Source organism: Panicum virgatum, chromosome 6K (genome assembly GCF_016808335.1).
Source record: "Panicum virgatum strain AP13 chromosome 6K, P.virgatum_v5, whole genome shotgun sequence".
Taxonomy (NCBI): domain Eukaryota; kingdom Viridiplantae; phylum Streptophyta; class Magnoliopsida; order Poales; family Poaceae; genus Panicum; species Panicum virgatum.
Genome location: NC_053141.1, coordinates 45,424,879 through 45,442,718, shown reverse-complemented (window position 1 = coordinate 45,442,718; position 17,840 = coordinate 45,424,879). Strand labels below are relative to the sequence as shown.

The window sequence follows — 17,840 nt, the reverse complement described above, 5'->3', positions numbered from 1 at the left end:
CTTGATCATTATCGGTTTCTTTGCTCATGCCAAGTCTTTGCTTACATAGCCTCTAGAAACACGCCTTTCGATCCCATCCATTTATCCTCAAGAGCCCACTTGAACTCACATTGATTTTACCATTACAATGAACATCATTTCTTTCATGCTAGCTTGATCATCAACTATCTCATACATTCCTTATGACAAGTTTCTCCAATTGTGAGACTATACCTAAGCATACACCTTTGTCTCATTCACAATACCTTGGCTTGTCATTTTGAATTCCACTTACGTCAACAAGCTTCATTTGGATATACTAATAAATTCATTATCGTTGATACATATCCCAATTTCCATGGTAGCTGTTGCTTGTTAATATTCTCATACTAGAACATGTCATTCATCTTGTCATATGAGCATGTGTCTTGAATCTTGATTCATTTCATCACATAGATTACAATTGTGATAATCAATTCCTGCTCATATACTCAACAAGATAGTTAGCCCTTTAATCGTGGTGTCAATCAATCCATCAAAACACACTAGGGGCCAAGATGCACTTTCAAGAGTAATGCGCTATCTAAAGGAGACAATGAACTATGGAATTCACTACACCGGGTACCCAAGGGTACTAGAAGGGTATAGTGATTCAAACTGGATTTCTGATGCTGATGAGATAAAGGCTACAAGTGAATATGTGTTTACACTTAGTGGTGGAGCTGTTTCCTGGAAGTTTTGCAAGCAGACCATCTTAACAAGGTCAACTATGGAAGCAGAACTCACAGCATTAGATACCGCCACTGTTGAGGCTGAGTGGCTTCGTGAGCTCCTTATGGACTTGTCGATAGTTAAAAAACCGATACCGGCAATTCTAATGAACTGTGACAATCAAACGGTGATTGTCAAGGTAAACAGTTTAAAGGATAACATGAAGTCATTTAGACATATGAAAAGGTGGTTGAAATCTGTCAGAAAATTGAGAAACTCCGGAGTTATAGCCTTGGACTATGTTCAGACGGCAATTCAAGGCATAGTCCATTGTACAGTTGTGAATAAGTGTAGCCTTTGTCCTAGATGTAAGTTCAACTTAACAGTCTCTGACAAATACTGGTTTATCAATGAGGGAATGAGAGCATTTCTAGTGTGGCTTGAATTTTTTGGAATTATGGGCTTGGCCCATTTATTCTAATCAATGTAATAAAAGAATTTAAAGCCCACCATTAAATGCTAGGGAATCAATTGCTTAATTCCGTACCGGGATTTGAGGAGGATCTCAACCGACTTAAAGGGTGGACCTCGTATATACCACTTGTGAATCCGAGGCCGAGGGCGTGGGCGTGGTGTGGTGTGGTGAGGCGCGTTGAGGCCAGCCGTACGGGCAGTGCGTGGCACGGTCGGACATGACGTGACGTGCAGATGCGGTGCGGTGCGACTTGATGTACTGAGATGAGAGAACGTTTTGTTGTTGAAAGCATTAAAACAGAGACAAAAAACATTAGCATTAACAGGTGAATGATGACACAGAATAAAACATTTGTGGTTAATGAGATTCTTGTGACTCAATTGCACCAGTAATTGCTGCTCATTAAAGCTCATTATGACGTCCAGGTTCGTTGAATCTGAGGCACCTCCACGCCTATATAAACCAGGTCCTCCTCCACTCATACTCACACCACAAGCACTCTTGCTTCAGGTATTCCTGTTTAGGAGACTTCTCCCTTCTCCCTCTGCTGCTTTCTGCCATTCCCATCGGTAGCATTGCGCGCACAGCTATAGCGAGAGCAGGCCTCCAGAACCTCTGCTCGCTGAAGGTCCTGCACGGGGCGCGGGCAATCAGGTTTTTGGGGAGCGTTTTGACGCGACTGCTCCCTCCCTGAACGACTACTTCGTCTACATCCCGGCGTGAACGACTACTTCGTCTACTTCCTGGTGACCGTTCGTGGGACTGCACTACGAACCTCTTCCTGCATCGACGTCGTTCGGCTACATCAGGCAAGGCCAGTCGAATAGAATGTCTATTCCAGCTGGTAACGGCGCAACCGGTGCCTCCGGCACTGGTCCCGCCTTGGGGTACATTCTAAATCTATTTTGGTTTAACATTTTGTTCATGCTTATTAGTGAGAATAACATAAACATAATCACATATTTTATTCACACATTATCACTCTTTTATGCCATGAAATTGCTAGTAATATTTAAAATTAAAATATACCGAAAATTGACTAGTTTTCTAAGCCATCGGAGTCTTCCACGATGACCCTTGCCGTCGCCCCTCGATCAATACCGCCAACCAGTTCTGAATGGCCAGGGAGCCTCGTCGTCCTCCCAAATCCACGGCGCTATTGTCTTCCACCTCTCTCGGTCGGGGAACATCCGTAGGCTCAACGAGAACGAGACCAACCAGGACGAAGTAGTAAGGTATAAGAAGAGCTACACCTTATAACAGGTGGATTTAATTCAAAGATCAGTAATAAGGTATAAGAAGAGCTACACCTTGATCAGCTTCTTGTGGCGAAGACGGGATGAGAGTCATGGCAGTAGTGCAGGTGTGCAGCAGTAGATTGAGCAAGATGATGATGCTTTCTTCTCGGCTCATGCTAAGCCAATTCGATGAGCAATTCACTAATACACTTCGCCGAAGTATTTGGTAGATGGAACAACATCATGGCAGTTTGGACGGAATGGCTCGATTGAGTCCATTCATCATGTTATATTTGTACTAATCATGTATCCAATCTGCCTGTTCCTCGGTTCAGACTTCAGAGAGCATGCAGCTTCAGAGACCATGCGCCGGGCGGCCACCGCCGGCCAGTCGCCGGCTAGCCGCGTACCGCCCGCACGCCGGACCCCGCACACCGCAGGTGGTGCTCCGGCGGCGCTCATGCTGCCGTGCAATCGATCCCGTCCATCTGGACGCGAGTACGTCGCTCCACTGACAAGCGCTGAACCACGCCGTCGCCGCCCGTGTTTTGGCGTCAAACCTCGCCGCCGCGACGGCGACCACCACGTCGACGAAGACATCAATCGATGGTCGGGAACCTCTCCCTGGGAATCTGGAAGCCTGGAACACGTTTCCGGCCATCTAGTTCGTGGGATAGACGGCGGTGGAGGCCTCGGCGGCGTGGCCGCCGGTGACGGTGCCGTCCAGCCGGGCTCCAGGGGTGGACGGTATTTCATCTGACATCTACCGTTCAGGGTGGTGGACGGTAGATGAAATACCGTCCACCCCCTGGGCAGTAGCGGAGGGCTGTGGAAGCCAAACTGGGCCATGGCCCCCCTTGGCCCAGGAAAAAACATTTTGGCCGTGATACTCCAAGCTGCTGCTGCAACGGCGGACATGATCTCGTTGGGCCGGCCGGCATGATCAAGATCGACCGACGTGTGAATAATTCGATTACGTACCGAAGGATAGGGCCACCTGTAGTGGAGCTGCCACCAGTGGAGGAGCTTCTGGCGCGCGTCCCTCGGCAGCTTGCCTTTCTTCTTTTTCCTCGAGAGCTCCTTCCAGAGACTGCTCAAGTAGCCGCTGTACTTGTTCAGGAGGCAATTCTTCAGCTCCATGTCTTCCGTGCTCGGCCACTGTAGCACTGGCCCCCTTGGATTCAATGCTAGCTCCGCCACTGCCCCTGGGCCTATATCGGACGTTCGATCGGGGCTTCTACGGCCAAGATCTTCGCGAATAGCTGAAAGGCACCGAGGCCCTCTCCGCCTTCCCCGTCCCCCGCGCGCGACGCTTCTCCTGCGGCTCCCCTCCATGACGGGCTGAGCTCTCATGCGCCGCGGCGGCGGCGGCGCCGGCGAGAATCGCCACCCGTGTATGGCAGGGACAGGAAGTGTTGTCTACTCCGTGCTGGCGAGCGGCAGCGGCAGCGTGGACATTGGCGCAGATCAACGGCGTGGACATTGTCTTGCCGGTGCCGCGCCCGTCCCTTAGGGTCATCGGCTCTGGCGCTTCCTTTAGAGTGCTCAGACGCCGCGCCATGGCCGCGCCAGTATCCTCGTCGCGAAGGCCGTCGGAGTCTTCCACGATGACCCTTGCCGCTGCCCCTCGATCGATACAGCCAACCAGTTCTGAATGGGCTTCAAAAGAAAAACAGTTTTGAATGGCCCCTGACGGAAGGCCAGGATTCTCCAGCTTCTGCTCTGAGATTGGTGAGCTATATTCCCGTGTCTCCGATGTGGACAAGATTAGAAACACAATTTGACACCGTGGCAAAACTGGTTCCGAGTGAAGTCAACTGAACAACAGTAAACCGATAACCGTGTTCACACTACAGCCAATACATCTCGTGGGCTGGGTTCCTTCCAGTAGAAGCATTAAATTGGAAGCTTCCAGTAGAAGCATTCGATTCCTTCCCATGGAATAAATCACCAGTACAGAATGCGCCCCTCCTCTCACCCCTTCCATGGATCCTCGTCGCCTCGTCATGGACATTTATCCGGTCACGAAATCCCCCCAGGCCATCGACGAGATTGCGAGGGGCACCAAGCCGATATTGTCTGCTCATGCGCGGTAGTTTAGAGAACTTTCATGCTTTTGCTACACATCATATAAAAAAGGCTCTAAAGTCTATCACTGATCCATCAAATATTCTTGTAAAACTCTACTTGCAGGGTACCAGCAAGAACAGCAACTCTTCCATCCGAACAGATTGTGCCGCCAAGATTAGATAAGCAGTGTCAACGACACCCACAATCACAGGCTTACGGAGGCATACAGCGAGAACAAGCAATGGAAGTCCCATGGTTACATAGATCCATCGACAAAGGATCTCATCAAGAAGCTAAGGGAGAACAACATTAGTGTAGGCGGAATATGCAATATACTGGGAGTCTCTGATGGTGGATCCAGGGCAAGGATGAGAAAGGAGTCCATGAGGTCAATTTGTGCGAAGCTGGCACAAGAAAACATGCGAGATGACATTGGCAAGACATTGAGACTGCTAGATAAGATGAAGGAGACTGACCCAGGACTGGAAGTAAGATTCCAGTGTGGTCGGCTGAAAACGATGCTGTGGTGCACGGGCAAAAACAGGCTGGACTATGCTACTTTTGGAGATGCCATCACATTTGATACCCCCTATAGAACAAATCTATACAGCCTCCCATTTGGCCTCTTCATGGGTTTCAACAACCACTTCCAATCTATTGTTCTTGGTGGATTGCTACTGACATCAGAAAAAACATCAGACTTTGAATGGGCATTTACTAATTTCGTTGAGATAATGGGTGGTAAGGCCCCCGTTACCATGTTGACAGGTAAAAATAAAAATGCACATACCTTGGCTGCAAATCAGATTCCCATTTTCATATATGCATATTTGTGTCTTCAAATTTAGATAACACCATCCCATTTCTAATTATTTAATTTCCATGTTCTCTTCAATTCAGTTGTACAACATCAGAAAAAAGAATGACCAATGTAGTGTCCTTTGTGCAGATCAATGTGCTGCAATGGCTAAGGCAATGAAAACATCAATGCAAGGAACAAAACATAGATGGTGCAGATGGCATGTCCTCAAAAATGCTAAGGACAGATTAGGGAAGGTATACTCAAAGCATAAGAGGTTCAAGCATGATTTCAACAAACTCATTACCGATGAAACAAATATACCTGCCTTTGAGAAAAAATGGTGTGAATTGGTTAAGAAATACAAACTTGTGAAAAACAAGTTTTTAAAAAGGTTGTTCAAGCACCGTGAAAAATGGGCAAAGCCATACTTCATGTGGACCCGGGACAAAAGGTGGCTTTTGTCCCGGGTCCAAAGGAGCGGGGGGACAGGGGCCTTTTGTCCCGGGTGGAGCCACCAACCGGGACAAAAGACCCCCCTTTTGTCCCGGTTGGTGGCTCCACCCGGGACAAAAGGTCCAACCCTTTTTATCCCGGTTGGTGGTACCAACCGGGACAAAAGGGTGACCCTTTATCCGGTTGTGGCTCCACCCGGGACAAAAGGCCCTTTTTGTCCCGGGTGGAGCCACCAACCGGGATAAAAGGCCCCTCCACGTGATAGTTCAAAAGGGAGTTATTCTTTACTGAGTCACATGTACTACTTAGGTGAGTTGGCAAGCAGGCCATGCGCTAGGCAATAGGTCTTGGGTTCCAATCCCGCAGGGCGCAAATATTTTTTAGCACGAGGGACATTTTGTCCCGGTTCTACCACCCGGACAAAAGCCTCCAGCGCTTTTGTCCGGCGGCCGAATCCTGGTTCCAAAACCGGACAATGGCCGTATCTTTTGTGCTGGTATGACAAGCACACAACGAAGTGAAAGCGCCAACCATATGCTGAAGAGATACATCCAGCGTGCTGCTCCAATGCACCTGTTCGTCGCCAAATTCAATGAATTCCAAAGTGATAGTAATGACCAGGAGGGAAAGGAAGGGTTCGTCACAAACCAGGTATGCTAACAGCACAACAGAAGAAAAAAAAGGACTTCCTGAGCTAAACTTGTCATCCAAAATCATATTATTGTAATGTACGGTACAAGCCACTTAGTGTTTCTCTGCTTTTGTTCAGGTGAATCGAAAGATGAGAACTGGTCTCCCAATAGAGGATCATGCACACACTATTTATACAAGGGCCATGTATGAGAAGTTTTATAATGAGCTATTTGAATCAGGCAAGTACACTATAAAATCCAAGATTGGTCAAGATGAGTATGTATTGACAGACGCAAGAGCAGACATGGAAGATGCTGCAGCTTATATCCACGTGAGGCTGCAAGGCACAGACCGTGTAACCTGCGAATGTGGCCTCTTCGAGCATATGGGCATGCTTTGTCGTCATGCACTAAAGGTAAGGACTTCGTAAAAGAACACCACCGTGAGACATTTTAAATAGCAACTACCCAAGATCACCCCACAAATCACAGTGTCCTAACCCTGGTTCCCAACCACAGGTACTTGTACATCTTGACAGGCAAGAGATACCCCCTGGCAACATACTCCATAGATGGACAAAAGATTGCGTTGAACGGTCACTTTCAGAAGAATCAAAGTCATCCCTCATAGTTCATAATGACAAACTGCGGAAGAAGATGCTGCTTGATAAAGTTTTTGAAATTGCAAACAGGGAAGCGACCTTGAGCGAAACTGCATTCCATCAGGCCATGGATGCAATAACTGGATCTTCAAGTCCTGATCCAGTATTAGCTAATTCAGATTACCCAAATATATTGACAGCAACCTTCACTGGGCAGCTTCAACCTACTGCTTGTCCACCACGCACTATCCTAGGAGGTAGGCCTCCGAACACAGGTCTCAAGTCATGACTAACGAGCAGGAAGCGTCCACCCAAGGATAAAGAGAACACCCCGAGCAATTTGATAGAGGATTGGCCAGAGGAGGAGAACCCATCCACTAAAAAGAAAAGGTCAATTTCTGATATTTTGTACAACTGATCAAGTTCAAGCAACAAAAGATCGCCTAGATCAGATCTCAACTGATGCCAACTACCACCATATTCATCTCATTGCCTATTATCATGTATTAGATGACACCTATATATATGAGTTATCCTGCAGAACTATTATAAATTAACTAAACTTGTATTGTTCAGCATTGGAAACATTGGATCATATTGAATTCATGCTTGTTGGATATCCTATTTTCGAATTCATGCTTGTCTGATATCCCATTTACAACTGTTGCTCATCTGTGTAATCGGTTCTCTCTCTTTTGTATGGAATCAGTCATCATTACCTGTGCATCCCTTGAAAAATATATATAGAATGATCCTCACGATGGCGTTGTGCTGTCTTGTATCGCTAAAAATACTATACACTTTTCATCCAACACTAGCATACTTTATCAGCGAGAAAATAATACATTACACACATATAGATCTAAACACCATCGTCAATTCCATGTTGGCTTCTCATATACTTCGCATACAAAAGAACGACGCATGCTGACAGATATAAACCAGCACCACAAGCATGTTGCTAAAATTTACTTCATATATATTGACAGAAATATCAATACTATTATCTCATACAGATGAAAGTTTAAAAACAAAATAACAGTTACACATAGAGTTTAACTCATGCCTGATATTGCCAAATATCAACTCATTTAACTCCTATACTATCTTTTGAGTCCAGGTCTAATAGCAACTCATGCGGTCATGCACTTCGTTGCCAGTCAACTCAACCGGCAGGCAGCCCTCCAATATTGATTTCCAGTCAACCCAGCAGCATCACTTGTACACTAGCAGACTTGTTGAACTTAGGAGCCTGTTCCACATCAGCATCCACCCCTTCCAGTAATATGGAAAAACTCTAAATGTAATATATATAATTCCGAAATTTCACCCGACCCTTCAAAACTCCATATATAAAATATAGGATGGGATTACATTCGATCCATCTCCAACTCCTGTTCGCCTATCATTGACTTGTCACTGCGGCCAGATATACCTCAAAATACATTGGGATCAAATGTAGAAATCATGGTCTGTATGAGCAAAAAAAAAACACATAGCAGCACAGCAAGACATAAAGCACTGCACATCACCAAACAAAAATTTTGCAACATCAAAAGCACATTAGCAATTTGTGCACTGAATTGACAAGTTGACACCTAAAACATCAATTAAATGGAAAATAACACAATGCTAATTTAGAGCTCGCTTGTATGACAGCGTCAATTGAAAATGGGATGCTAGAGGATTCAAATGTGAATACAGCGAACTCAGTTCACTGAAGAAAGAACAATATTAATATTTACTACTCTCATATGAACTCTAATAATGCACAACATTTACAATATCTTTAAAGAAAAAAGCGAGAAGCAGCAGATTAAAAAGTATGCACTCAGATATTTACTATTGCATTGCACTCTCCTATGTTTTGTTGTTTGCACCCAAAATATCAATAAGTTTGCATATTAGCAATATTTGACAAATACTATTAGATAAGTAGCAATATTAATGATAAAGAAGTCAAAAGCTTGATCGAGTTGTATCTGCAAATTTATGGAAAAGCAGATTGAACAAGAATAAATGCCGTACACAGTCTTCTCTGCAAATTCTGTACATAATAACAGATCCAACAACCTGACGTAATTAGCATTTCCATCAAAAGACAATATGACAGGTAGACACATCCTAATACCTTGCCATCAATCGATATAATAATTCCCATAAACCCACATGACTACTTGACACTGAAAAGGAATAAAAAAATCATCCATGCAATGATTTGCTAATGACAGAGTGGATAATAGTACTAGGGAAATCAAATCAAATAAGAAAACTACAGAGAGAGCTAACACCTCTGACAATCTGACCAGGTTTTGCCATATAATAAAACTGGTGTTCATTTTGGTGGCAAGCTTAGTCATTTCAATTAAACCGAAATAACACAGCACTAACAGGGCTCGCTTTTGTGACATCGTCAATTGAAAATGGGATGCTAGAGGATTCAAAGGTGAATACAATAAACTAAATTCCCTGAAGAGCTACCTAGACAAGGATTCTTTCAATCGGCAACTAACTTTCAATTTGAAGACAGAAACAACATTATTGACATACCAAGTCCTTCCGCAATTGATATGATCATACATGACCAGTTTTCAACACATCCATGAGCTAGAAAGTCAACAAACAAGATTGGAATGTGTTTTCTTACCAACAAAAAAAAGTAGATTTAATCCTCTCCCAGAGGTGATCCGCAAAGAAGGGGCCCATGATGGGCGCGTGGTGGAATAACGCGCAGAGTGACAAAGGAGTTGTCCCGTGGCAGAAAGCACGAACCTACAAGCAGAGCGGGTTGAAAAGCGGCGAGCTGCTGCGGCACATCAACGCCGGAGAGCGGGGCTTGGTGGAGGAGCGTTGCTGGCGGAGGCCGCCGGGGCGGTGACGGTCGCGCCGCTGGACCTGCCCAGCGTGCCGGGCCTGCCCGCGGGCGCCACGGCGGAGCTCTCCGTCGATGGCGATGAGCTTCTAAAGGTCGCGCTCGACGGCACCCGGCCGCAGGTCGCGGTGCTCCTCGCGGAGCTCCGCCCGGACGCGGATCGGTGGAGCAGACCGGTGCGGCGCGGGTGGGCGGGCGTGGTAGAGCTGTGGAGGACATCGGAGCGGCGGCCGGTTCTCGCCCCTTTTCCGGCTGAAAAAAAAATTAAATACATCAGCCCCCTCAAACTTGTCCTCATGCCCTTACCTCCACGAACTTTCAAAATCGAAATCTGACACTCAAAACTTGTTAAGTTGTGCCACTTAGGTCCATAACCCTTAAAGGAGTTTGAATATATGCAAAGAAGCCCTTTTTTTCTTTCCCCTCCCCTCACTACGCCCCCTCCCCCATCGGCCACACGCGTGCCCTCCTCGCCCCTTCCGCCACACCACTGGCGAGGCCGGCGCGCCCCCTCCGCCCCACAGCCGGCGAGCGGCTGGCGCGCAACCCTCCTCCCCACCTCGCCGCGCCGGCCCTCCTCACTCCTTCTCCTCCACGGCGCACTCCTCCTCCCTCCCTTGCTCGGTCCCCTGCGCGGAGCGGCGGCGGGGCCTCGCTCCCTCCTCCTCCTCTCTCTCACGACGGCGGCGACCGGATCTGGCTCTGCTCCGCCACTCGCTGCCATCCGCCGCCCCCGCACCCGGCCCCAACACGCCGAATCCGCGCGGGTGGCGGAAGCACGCGGCGGGAGTGGCGTCCGGCGTGAGCGGCCTGTGCGGGAGCGGCGGCTGGGCGGGTGCGGCAAACGCAGGGCGCAGGGGACCGAGCAAGGGAGGGCGATATTGCTGCGCCTGCTTGGCAGGGCGAGGAGCACACTGATTCCGTGTGAACTTTGCATAAATTTCACAGCACATATATTTGCATGAGTCTATGCAAGTGCATGGTTATGGTTTTGCATTATGCTACATGGATTTCAGGTGAACTTTGCATACGCTTTTTTACAGTATAATGTTGGATCTTCATATCTATCAGTATGCAGCATTACAAGTAGGGCTTCAGCGTCATAGGCTTTTGGTATCAGCATTCGTCGTACGTTATGCCTTACAGAGCAAATCACAGAAATAGAATCTGAATGCTGGCGAGTTCTGCATCACATGGTTGTTCATGAAGAGTCGGCCACGCCATATTCCTCGACAAGCTTGGTCACGAGCACCATAAGATCTACAAATGCGCCAAACGATGCTCGCAGAAACTGGGCCTCTACCGCTTCAAAGTGTCTAAATCATTCAGAGTTCAATATTAAAACATCATGCAGCGATGCAGAGATAGCTGTTACAAATTTCAGAATGGAAATACACTAACACGAAAATCTTGCCGTCAGAAACAGTCATCTCTCTTGACCTTGTCAGGTTGCAACTGCAATACAAAGCTAAAGGTTGTAGGCAAAACAGAGAACTAAGATGTAACAAATGGAAAAGAAATCGGTGAGTTCATGAAGGCAGATAGATGACTTTCTGTCAACAAGTTGTCGAGCTTATTTACCTCCTTGTCAACGGCGGCTAATGTTTTATAGACAATGGATGCCTGTTCCTCAAACCCATAATCAACCTCGAAGTTACTGCAAAAAAACCAAAAAATGAAAGGTCAGTTCTGCACTCTGCCCAGGAATTCTTAACAGCGCAAGCAAAACTCCAAGGGGGCTCCTTTCAAAAAATAAAATAAAATTAAAAAAACATAAAGGGAGCTAGAAGGATAGCATTTACATCAAATCATTGCAATTTTACGCGCAACAGTAGTGAAGGCTTGAAAGTAACAGATTTCTTGCTAGACTGAGCTTGCCAAACTAGAGCGATTGACAACCAACTGCCACATGATTTCAGCAATTTATTCATAAAAATTAAAACACATGAGTTCAAAACATAAAGTGGAACAACTAAATCAATATTTCACCGGATCTTCCAAAAGGAACATCCAATATTTGGCAGCTTGTATTGTGAAAGAAATAATGCATTCCAGCTTGACTAGGAATCGGAAAAAAGCCAAGTGCACCATCATTAGGTCCCAAATAAATGTTGTATACATTGGTTTATGTTCTGTTTCATTAGCACCGTGATTGATTGCTGAAGATTTGAATATCATGAATCCAAACTATCACCGGTTGACCTCAAGTGATTCGATATACTTATATACATGTTCCTTTGTCATAGAACCCAATATGTGCCATGATTAGATGATGCTTCTGGTACTGGGCTTCAAGCCTTCAAGTTTTTTGTGCAAAAAGAATTTGATTTAGTACACTAACAACACGCTTTCTTTACACTTAGACGCAGTTTAGGGTTTAGGCAGAAACGTTATGCCAAAAAAACAATGCTTGCTTTATAAAGGCAATCCGTCGAACAAATAGTATGCATATGGAAATAGCACTAGGTGGCAGTGGCACGATGCGCCGCGAGCAATGTACCAGTGTAGCACCGAGGCCATCAGCTAGACGAGAGAGCGTTGCCGCTGAATGCTGGAGGGGAAAGCTAACGAAGCACACGAACATACTAATGATTGGCTACTCGTGCCACGGCCACAACGATAGGACGTCGCCACTCAACTGGCAAAAGAGAGAGGAAAGAGGAGCAAACAGGAGTCCCATCTGGAGGAAGGCCTCGGGCTCGAAGCGGCAGCAGACATCTCGACCTTGGGTGGTCGAGCTCCGTGCCCCGGTCGGCCGGCTCGCTGGGTGCAGCACGGGAGAGCTTGTGAGGACGAAGCGCTTGGACTGGAGGAAGGAATTGTTCACAAGGAAGTCGAAAGGCTCAGGCAATAGATGGACTGTGGGGGCAAATCCGGAGCATCATTCCAGCAGGCAGGCCGAAAGATGGGCTGTGTACTTGGGCCTCCTGTTGCCGAAGACCATATTACTGGTTCTGGATGTTCTCAGCCATTCAGAGGCTGTGCACTTGAGCTTGTTTTTTTAGTTTGCACATACTACTAGCTTTGTACTTCCCTTTGCCTATGTATTTTTGTAATTGATCGAGGGTTTCAAAGTGTAAACATATTTAGAAGAAATTATATTCAAATTAAAATAATGAAACTCCTTCGTATTTGGACGAAATGATTTCAGCTTTCAAGTAAACATTGCCTGAATTTTTTTTTCAAAGAACTTGAAGGGAGGATGACGCCGCCCCTGCAACTGCAACCCAGTGATTGCTCCGCGGCCAGAGCCCAACATGGGCTCGGCCTCCGTCGCCGCCACCCCCACCCCCACCTATGACCTCCAGACTCCAGTCCGCTGCATCTTCACGTTGTAAACGCTGCTCCCCGGCGTCCGGTCCAAAAATATCCACGACGATCTCCAAGTTCTCGCGCACCTGTTGCCGCGCTCTGCTCGCGTGCCGGCCTCGGAGCACGCACCGCGCCGCGGTAAGGCGCCGCCGGCCTCTCCAGGTCCTCCAGGCTCACTGCCTCCGCGCACTCCGGCAACACGACCCACTTCTGCCGCCTTTCGGGCAGCAAGACCACTCCAGGCTCCGGTCCAGCGCCGGTCGCCGGCATGTCGAGGAAGTTCGTCTCTATGGCACCTTCCTGTCCGTGACGAAGAAGGCCGATGGCGGCGGCGGCCTCCTCCCTGGCGCTCTGGAACACATCCTCGAACCGTCTAGAGCATAGGAGAGTAGGCGGTGGGGGCCATGACGGCGTGGCTGCCGTTAATGGCGCCGGCGGCCTGAGCCAGGGGCCGGATGGGATTAAATTTACCATCGAGGGGGTGGACGGATGGTAAATGAAATACCGTCCACCCCTTTGGCCTCTCTCAGCCGTCGGATCAAAGTCGTGGGGTCGAGATCGACAAGGATACCTGCAGGCAGCGAACGTCCTCTTCGTCTTCCTCTCGCGACGGGCTGCACGTGTTCTATCCCCCACGACGGCGCGGCCGAGAAAGCAGGCAGCGAACGTCCTCTTCGTCTTCCTCTCGCGACGGGCTGCACGCGTTCTATCCCCCACGACGGCGCGGCCGAGAAAGCAGGCAGCTGCCAGCCTGCCCCAAGGATCGCCGGCGATGGCGGAGCCTGTCCAGATGCTGCCAGTGCCAGCGAGAAGGAAGCGCCGGACATGGAGAGTGGAGGCGCACCTCGTCGAATCACGACATCCTCGGCGAGCATCACCATACTAGTCCTGGGCGGGCATCGCAGGAGCACGCCGTGCCCCGGTTGGTGCCGCAGCACCGGCCGGCCAGGCGCGTCGGCGGCGGCAGCGGCATCCATTTGGGCGCGCGGCGCACTGGTCATGTCGGACAGGCGGACGGCCTGAGGACGACCTCAGGGTGCTCGCGGAGAGGGAGGCGGCCGAATCCCGGGCGCGCGGCGGCTCTCCGGCGAGCCACGGCGGCGTCCCCGCGACGACCCGGGGAGGACGGTAACTCTCAGCGCGGGTAATTGTCTTTTTTTACCAGCAATAGTCTTAGAATAATATAGATCATATGTATTTAAAAAAAAGATGATTATGAATACACAGAATTCGACATAGACAACAACTCCAGTGTCGAAAAAGTGATGACACTCGTTCCTGGCGAGCGCTCTGCTGGCGACCGGGGCGACGCGGCCGGCTCGCCGCCGACACCGGCCAAATCCCCACCACCACCACCGCCACCCCCGCCACCGCCGCCGCCACCACCACCAGCTCACCCCACCGCCCCCCTCGCCAACCCGCAGCCAGCGCCGCGAGCTCGATCTCATCTTGATGGCTGGCACTGCGACGGCGCGCCGCTGAAGGTTGGAGCTTCGAGCCATCCTGGGAGCATCTTTGAGGATCGCCTACTCCGCGACTTCCACGCCATTGTCATCCCAGGTGCCATTGCCCCCTCGCTTTCCTCAACCCCCCCTCCCTCTCTGGGCCACTCCGGGCTCGAGGGATGCTCGCTATAACCTTGCCTTTGTCACGAACATGCTTAACTACTTGCTCAAGGCTAGTCCGGGTCGCCTGTGTGTGGTTCGTTTACGTCCTAGGGTGTTCCAGTTCTCGGTCTCTTGCCTGAACATTGCTAACGTCCTTGTTGTCCGGGGTACATTGTGTCTTGGCTCCTCGGTTCTTCATCTCCACGCCTCCATTGCTGCTGCTGCTCAAGCTGCTAAGCCGGTTGGAGCCGACGGGGTGGCGCCCGATGAAGGGCTTGACTTGAATTCTCAACAACCAGGCAAGAGTGCTGTTAATGACACTGTGAGGAACAGTTCCTTTCTGCGGCCCGTGGCTCAAGGCTCTGCTGTGCTAACTCCTATGCATTTGCATTGGCCCTGTTTGGTTTTCCCTCTCTTCTAGCACGCACGTTTCCCGAGAAGAGAATCTCGCATACATGGTGGCCTAAATGAAGTCTATTTGCAAAACCTTTTCAGAGATGGGTATAACTTTTCGCGACGAATCTAATGACGGTAATTAATCAATGATTTGCTACAGGATGCTTCAGTAGCTATAGCCTAATCGCGCGATCAAAGGCCTCATTAGATTCTTCAGGATTTCTAGCGCGGTGGTTCTGAAGTTGGTTTTGTAAACTGGCTTTGTTTGAAACCGTAATTAGCAGTCAAAGTACGTGCTAGTCCATTCTAGGGAATAACCAAATAGGGCCTTCACTCCCGGCGATCTCCATGGATCCTCCTGGTACCCCCCCCCCCCCTGCCGTGAGGTCTTGTCCCCCCGGCGGGAAACGTGCCCGACCCATGGCGACATGGTGGAATGCGCCCCTGGGGTGGTGGCCAGCTGCCATAGTCACATCCCAGCACTGAATGCTCCCCAACCACCAGCCCCCTCTAACGCGCCTTACATGGCCGCCTTCCTCACCCCAGCAAAGACTCCAAAAACCCTAACCAAACGCCCCATCCCCATCCCCTCCATCGCGACCTGCTTCCGCTGCCTTGCGGCGGATCATCTGGTGAGCGCCTGCCGCGACCCCGTTCGCTGCCGCAACTGCCGCGATTGTGGCCACCGCGCCCGCGAGTGCAAGATGCCACTCGCCAGGGTTCTGACGCCGTTCCCCCGCCGCCGCAATCCTGCGCCAACCATCCCCAACCCCCGGCAAACACGCGCCTATCCATGTCGTGCCCTTCTCGCCCCGCCCCGCCCCACCTCCCACCGCTCCGCCGCAACCCACTCTTGCCCACTCCTGTGTTGCCACCATCGCTTTCGATCCCCTAGGGCTGATCGCCTCCTCCAGCTCCGATGAGCCGGACTTCGAGCTGCCACGCGGCCTGGCGAACGCGGTCGAGACGCTCCGGGCTGGCACTTCTCTTCCGCGCCGCCCAGCTGCTGGGGACCGGGCTGAGGCTGCGACTAGGGACGTGGGCAACATGCCCCCGGCCACGGTCTACCCTAGATCCATGGATCTCCACTTGGTCTCACGTCGTGGGAAGGAACTGATGGAGCCGTCGTCCTTCCCTGCCTCGTCCCCCCCCCCCCCCCCCCGCCGTCCCCCGGCCACCTCTCGCCTCCCTCACCTGCCTCGACGGTCCGTGTTGCAGGACCCTCGTCCGGCGGGGCCCCTGCAAGCGAGCCCCGGCTGCCATCTGAGGCAGGCTCTACCTCTGATGATGAGGAGATGGTGGAGAGCGGCGACATCGACACCGACCCGGAGGATCCCGCCTACTGGGATGGGCGTGTGCACTCGCTGGAGGTTTGGCTCCCCCGGGGGGATGAGGACATGGCTGCGCGTCTTGCGTTCGCCTACATCATGCCTCCGAGGTGAGCACCAGCGTTGCCCTGTTCCTCCGTGCTACCCTGGCCGCGGTGGCCCCCATGGTTCGAGTGGAGCTCCTTCCGTCCTCCAGGGGGGTCATGCTGCTGCGCTTTGCTACGGCGGCGGATCGGGACCTGGTGCGTGGGATGAGCCCCATCATGCATGATGGTGCTACCCTGGAGCTCGAGCGCCCAGAAGAAACCTCCAACAGGTTCTTTAGGGAGCCCGAGTGGCTGGCCTACATCGCGGTGGTCGACTACCCGCCCGAGCACTGGCAGCCGGCGCACATTAGGCGCAGCATGGCCGGCTTCGGCACGGTGGTGGAGATTGACCCGGCCTGCCTCACTGGGTATGATTTCTCCCCGCTGCGCTTAGTCGTTGCCGTTCACAGCCGCTTGGACATCCCGTCCGAGCTGTGGGTTGATGCTGATGATGGAAACCTGGGAGGGAGCATAGCACAGATCCTGCCTATCCGCGTTTGGCCACGCCACCTGCAGCTCAACCAGCTTGGAGGCCTCATCCCCTTCTTTGGGCCCCCACCACCAAACCACCCTGCTAGGCCTTTGTTCTTGGGCCCAGATGTTGCGCCTGACCTGCCCCCCACCCCCCGCCAGCCCACAACGCTGATGCTGCTGCTCCTGCCCAAGGGGCTGCCTCCGGCTGCTAACCTGTCGGGCGGCCTTCCTGGCACACCGGCGCGGTTCAACCCTGCTGCTAGCCTGCTTCAGCTTGCTGCTATCCTGTCTACTACAAAGCGCGCCCTGTAGACCCCGCCTTGCCCTCCCATCGGCTCTGCTCAGATGGCCCCAACCGCGCCACCACCCTTCCCTGCTGGCTCTCCTGTGCGCTCCAGGCCCACGGTGCGCTGCGGGCGTCGCCCTCGTGTTGGCCTGCAGCTGAGCGCTCCCAAACCCAAGCATCAAAGCAGCCATCTGGCCGAGAAAGCTGATGATAAGTTCGTGCCTGTCGCGGACAAAGCTTGTCAGCTCAAAGCTCTCTAGAATGCGCTCGCGCCTTGCTCCAGCAAGCTCAAGCAGGCTGTGGAGAAGAGGAACCTGCTCACCCGCTCCAAGTTGCCGATTGGAGCGGCTGACCTCCGCAAGATGGTGTCCGCTGCCGGACTTGGCGTGAAGCCATCGGTGCCTGGGCCGTCTGCATGATGCACAGACTCTTTCCGCCTCACCGTGACGGCGGCTGCCTTGTTGCTGTCCGTCCGGTTCCTCTCAGTGTTGTTGTTCGTTGTGTCCTTCGCTGGTTA

General features: G+C 50.8%; 1 protein-coding gene and 1 long non-coding RNA gene across 2 annotated transcripts; one reads left to right on the top strand and one right to left on the bottom strand.

Annotated features, from left to right (window-relative positions):
* The first annotated feature begins 6,277 nt into the window (after positions 1 to 6,277).
* Positions 6,278 to 7,616, top strand: LOC120639265 (protein FAR1-RELATED SEQUENCE 12-like). Its single transcript, XM_039915238.1, has 3 exons — positions 6,278 to 6,379; positions 6,498 to 6,776; positions 6,880 to 7,616. The coding sequence occupies exons 1-3, from the start codon at positions 6,296 to 6,298 to the stop codon at positions 7,249 to 7,251; spliced, it is 735 nt and encodes a 244-aa protein (XP_039771172.1). The 5' UTR covers positions 6,278 to 6,295; the 3' UTR covers positions 7,252 to 7,616.
* Positions 7,617 to 10,867: 3,251 nt separating this feature from the next.
* LOC120712995 lies at positions 10,868 to 12,728 on the bottom strand. Its single transcript, XR_005691133.1, has 2 exons — positions 11,416 to 12,728; positions 10,868 to 11,289 (listed from the first exon to the last, which is right to left on the bottom strand). It is a non-coding gene; the product is annotated as an uncharacterized LOC120712995 (long non-coding RNA).
* Between the last annotated feature and the right edge of the window lie 5,112 nt (positions 12,729 to 17,840).

What these genes read in the sequence shown, in the direction of transcription:
- LOC120639265 (XM_039915238.1), top strand. Translation starts at nt 6,296, where the DNA reads ATGCACCTGTTCGTCGCCAAATTCAATGAATTCCAAAGTGATAGTAAT. An exon ending in AAGGGTTCGTCACAAACCAG is followed by an intron (nt 6,380 to 6,497) that starts GTATGCTAACAG and finishes GCTTTTGTTCAG; the next exon opens with GTGAATCGAAAGATGAGAAC. An exon ending in TTTGTCGTCATGCACTAAAG is followed by an intron (nt 6,777 to 6,879) that starts GTAAGGACTTCG and finishes TCCCAACCACAG; the next exon opens with GTACTTGTACATCTTGACAG.